This window comes from Poecilia formosa, unplaced genomic scaffold, assembly GCF_000485575.1.
Source record: "Poecilia formosa unplaced genomic scaffold, Poecilia_formosa-5.1.2 Scaffold274, whole genome shotgun sequence".
NCBI lineage: Eukaryota > Metazoa > Chordata > Actinopteri > Cyprinodontiformes > Poeciliidae > Poecilia > Poecilia formosa.
Window position 1 is genome coordinate 643,188 of NW_006800213.1, and position 4,525 is coordinate 647,712.

At 39.9% G+C, this 4,525-nt stretch overlaps 1 protein-coding gene across 3 annotated transcripts in view; it reads left to right on the top strand.

The window, feature by feature from the left end:
• Nucleotides 1-4,525, top strand: part of plce1 (phospholipase C, epsilon 1) — an 86,621-nt gene extending 82,096 nt beyond the window's left edge. For all 3 annotated transcript variants that reach the window (XM_007571138.2, XM_007571139.2, XM_016681245.1), the window contains 4 exons: nt 558-755; nt 860-1,072; nt 1,758-1,966; nt 3,103-4,525. In XM_007571138.2, coding sequence (XP_007571200.1) covers nt 558-755; nt 860-1,072; nt 1,758-1,922 — 576 coding nt within the window. In that variant the 3' untranslated portion in view covers nt 1,923-1,966; nt 3,103-4,525. The remainder of the gene's footprint in view (nt 1-557; nt 756-859; nt 1,073-1,757; nt 1,967-3,102) is intronic.

Genomic DNA, 4,525 nt, shown 5'->3' on the forward strand with positions numbered 1-4,525 from the left:
TTCATTTTTTTCTACTTTTGAGTCTTACTCTTCACTTCTGTGTCCTGCTGTGATCACATTTGTGGAGCCTCAAGCACTTACAGCACTGTTATATCCGACTGATTCTGGTTATGATGTTTTTCTTTTTTTTATTCTCTGTGTGTGTGTGTGTGTGCGTGCGTGCGTGCGTGTGTGTGTGTGTTATGTTTTGAACCCCTGCAAAACAAATCTACCTATAGGTATAAATAAAGTAACTTAAAGAGCCCCAAACAAGTATTGCCTGCATAAACAGTGCAATACATGAACATCCTTTTCAGTCGGCTGACATTTCTTCATTGAAAATACTTTTTTGTTTGTTTTATTTTTATATTCAAGTTTTCCAAAGAACTAAGATTTAGCTGTAAACCATAATTATCAAAATTAACAGAAATAAACACTATATATAGCTTTATTACGTCTTTTCTTCCTTTCAGTTTCCAAAATAAGTAAACCTTTCGATCATATTGTAATTTAATTAAAATGCACCAGTTCTTCGTACTTTTTTTGAAGTTTGTTTCTTGTCGGTTTCATTAATTCAGAACCTTAACGACAAAATCACTGTCCTGGAGAGAGAGGAGGAGGCGACAGTGGGGGGGAAGGACGCAGCAGGAGGTGGCGGCGGCAGTGGAGGAGAGGATGAGATGTTCTTAGTTCAGGTCCATGAAGTTTCACCAGAACAGCCTCACACTGTGATCAAAGCCCCGCGGTACAGCACGGCTCAGGACATCATCCAGCAGGTGGGTCCCTAAGAAATTATTAAAGCCTGGCACAGAATTCCAGCTTTATGATTTCTACATCATATTTTTTTTCCCTCTGTTTTCTTTTTGTTGTTTTTGAGTAGACACTGTCAAAGGCAAAGTATTCCTACAGTATTCTGTCCAATCCCAATCCCTGTGACTATGTGCTGGTGGAGGAGGTCGGCAGGGACGCCGGTTCTAAGAAGTCCTCCGCCACCAAGCCCCTCCAGCGGGTGCTGCTGGATCACGAGTGCGTCTACCAAGCTCAGAACCGCTGGCGGGGCGCCGGAAAGTTCATTCTTAAACTCAAAGAGCAGGTAGCTCGAAACACAGAAAGATATTTCCAGAACAAGATGCTTTTTTTAGTTGTTTAGCTTCCAGTGTTTGGTGCTTTGTTTTCAGGTGATGTTTTTGTCTCAGTTGTTGTTTTCCCAGTTTTATTGTTGTATGAGCAGAAACAATGTGTGGCTGCTACACGTGTTCTCCATCCTTCTGCTTCTACTCGTTCTCACAGCGTTACACATAAAGCAAACTGTTTGTCATGTTCTAATGCGCTGTTCAAGCTCTGTGTTATGTTTTTAACAATCATAATGGCTTTTGTGTACCTGCCGCTGCTGCCTTTGGTTTTGTTGTTGTTTTTTTGTGCTCTGCTTCCTTTCCATGTTTTTTGTGATTCATTATGCAGTTTTAATGAGCTTGTAAACATCTTTTTTTGTCTCTGCATTTTATTTATTTATCATTATTTTTGCATCCGACGCCTTTCGCTATGAAACTGTAAATAAAGCTCGCTAAATAAAGCTTAAAGTATATTTTTAAGTTCCTTTTTTAAGTGTGCTTTCATTCACAAATAATGCACAAGTAAAACAGCAAATGAATCAGGTTATAAAAAAAGGGGAAAAGGAGAGGAAACCTGGATCCTACCTTTATGTTGAGGAGATTGAAATAGCCATTTGTGACATCTCTTATTTTGTGCCATTAACACCAAACCCCTTCTTCTTCCAGTTGGCGCGGGAGGACAAAAAGAAGGTGATTTCCTTTGCCAGTGAGCTGAAAAAGTTAACCAGTCGCAGCCGCAGCATGACGACTGGCATGGCAGCGGACGGCCCCACGCAGAGTAAGGATGAGCGAGCTGCATGCTGTGTGGCTCTGACAGAGCTCCAGGAGTGAGGCACACAATTTGCCTGCTGTCTGTGCATGGAGAGGCAACAGAGGTACTGTATGCTGTCTATAACCTCTAACATTACATTGAACTCACTGCTAGCAGAGACATTCCCATACACTTCCACAGGGACTGGCACCATTTTAAGTCGGTGCATAAATTCAAGTATGCCTTTATTTTTATTATTCAGAACAAAATTTCCTTAATTAATGCCCTCTCTAATAGTTCTTTCAAAATAAAAGCAATTGGAAAAAAAAAGTTTGAGCAGAGTTGTATTGAGCAATCGATTATACACAGGTTCTTTTTATTTCTCAGCCTCTGGCTTGATGAGGACCCAAATGTTTCCATTCACTAAGAAGCCACAATTTTTCAGTGATCATGACAGTAAATGTGGCAAAATGTTCTCTAATAGGGCAAATTTACACAAAAAAATAACTTTTTGACTGAACACGATGGAGAGTCTGTTATTCTTTTTTAGGCTCTGAGGAGCCTTGTTATGGTACAAATTCTGGTTAAATTTGTGCCAGAAAAATTCAAGAGTTCTAATTGAGTCTTTCATTATCATTGTGATATTTGGCTAAATCAACAATGAAATTGTTCACCAGACATAGAATCATCCTTCTTCCATAACCATCTCAGTCTCCACACATGCGTCTTGTGGAAAACTTGTGTGTTGACCAGATGAGAAGGTTAAATGAAAAATCTCCATTAATCATCAGAGTAATCAATACTCTACCAAAATAATCATTTCCTGCAGCCCTAGGTCAGTTTATTCTACTGCTTTTCACACATTTTTGGAAGGAGTTTCACTAGTTGTAAAGTGGTCCATATGTGCACAGGGTTACTTTGCTACTGAATTACCAATAGAGCATGAAACGTGTAAATCATGTTGTGATTTTTGGTCTGAAAGAAGTTTATATCTGGAATCACTCTTCAGATTGTTTTGTTCTGATTCAGACATGTTGACTGAAACAAAACTTCATTCCACCAACTCAAATGTAGTACACCAACCACCAGCAGCATTTCAGTTTCGCTTTCTAGCATTAATCCATTTCTCATGATTGTTTTTATCTGCTGTGTGGTTTTGATTACAGTTCATCCTTGTTGGACCTCTGTGGTTGTATCGAATAAATACACATATTTTCCATTCTAAATATAAAAATAAAAGTCATATTATGTTCTCTGCAGGGTATCTGTCTGCTGCTGCAGGTCTGAAGGTGTGGGTGACTGAGGGTAGGGTGGAGGCTGGAAGGTTCATCCAGGGTTCCTCCTCCTCCTCCTCCTTTAATAGAGATCTCCAACTTTTCCAGCCTCCTAGCTGCTCTTTCACCCTCCGAGTTTTGAAGCTTCACCTCCTTAGGAACTGGAAGATCCACACATGAGATCCAGGAGGAAAACTTGCACTGACTACTCGTAAACTTGGAGGAATTTTCTGTTTTTCCCACAATTTCTGAAGTGTTTCCACGAGGAATTGTAGATTTTGGGGTAGATTCTTCTTAAAGCGAGGTGTGCATAACAACCTTGTTTCCTCACTTGGTGGAAGGATGGACAGGAGTTTGGGAGATTCCCAAGTGTCTGTCCCCATTCCTCTCGGTTTCTAGTGATTGTTAGGACTCCAGAGATGGTCCAGAGTATCATGGGCAGCTGATTTTAATTGCAGTCTTCAGGGACGGTAAATAGCACTAAAATATTCCTCCTGTTTCTGACGAGCAGGAGGAAAAAATCCCTGAGGGACAGTTAATTGACAAATAAGTATGAGTTTAAACTGCTAAATGAGCTGCTCAATGGATAAATGTTTTTTTTTATTAGACACAAATTATTTTGTGGTTAAGATGGTTCAAAGGAGGCAACTGGTTTGATGTAAACCGATACTCAAGTAGTGCCAGATGGAGGAAGATCTTAATTAAAATGAAGGATATTGTAAGTAAGGAGATTTTATTCTTCCTCTCTTGGGTAAAGACATTACAGCAGAGGCAGACAAGCGGGCTTGTTTGGTTCTTCTTCTCACTGTCTCAACTCTGTGGTGCTGTAAGAGCACAGTTTGAGGCAGTGAAGTAAACTTTTCCACTTAGTTATTCACTAACAGAAGCTGCGAGGCTCCAGGCAATTTGTCGAACACTAACGTACCTGCACTAAAAGCAACAGCACACATGGCAGCGTCCTAGAACAGCGTAGGTGTGCAATATTGGTTTCTGTTTAGGAGCGATTGTGGAACTCTCTGTTGCTTCACTTTAACGTGGCTGAAGAATGCTGCAAAACTGCCTCAGACTTCTATTTGAAGATGTTTTTAAGGAGGATTTGAAGCTGTTGCACAGAAAATTTAAGAGCTCGCATCTCTTGCTACTTACCATTTTGGGAACTAACGCTTTAGGAAAATATTCATTTTGCAATTTACTATTGAGAGGCCACTGTACGTCTAAAATCCGTGCAAATTTTCATTTCCCAGTTTCTCAGTCTAATGTGTAACAAGATTTTAAGCGGATGCTCAGTCAAATGGTTCCTATAAGTTCATGCAGCAGTGCAGAGTTCAGCTCCTAATTTTTTTGTGATTATTCTCCTAACAGCATTTTGCACATTTTCTTTCTTTTATTTGTGTTAGATGATCATATTG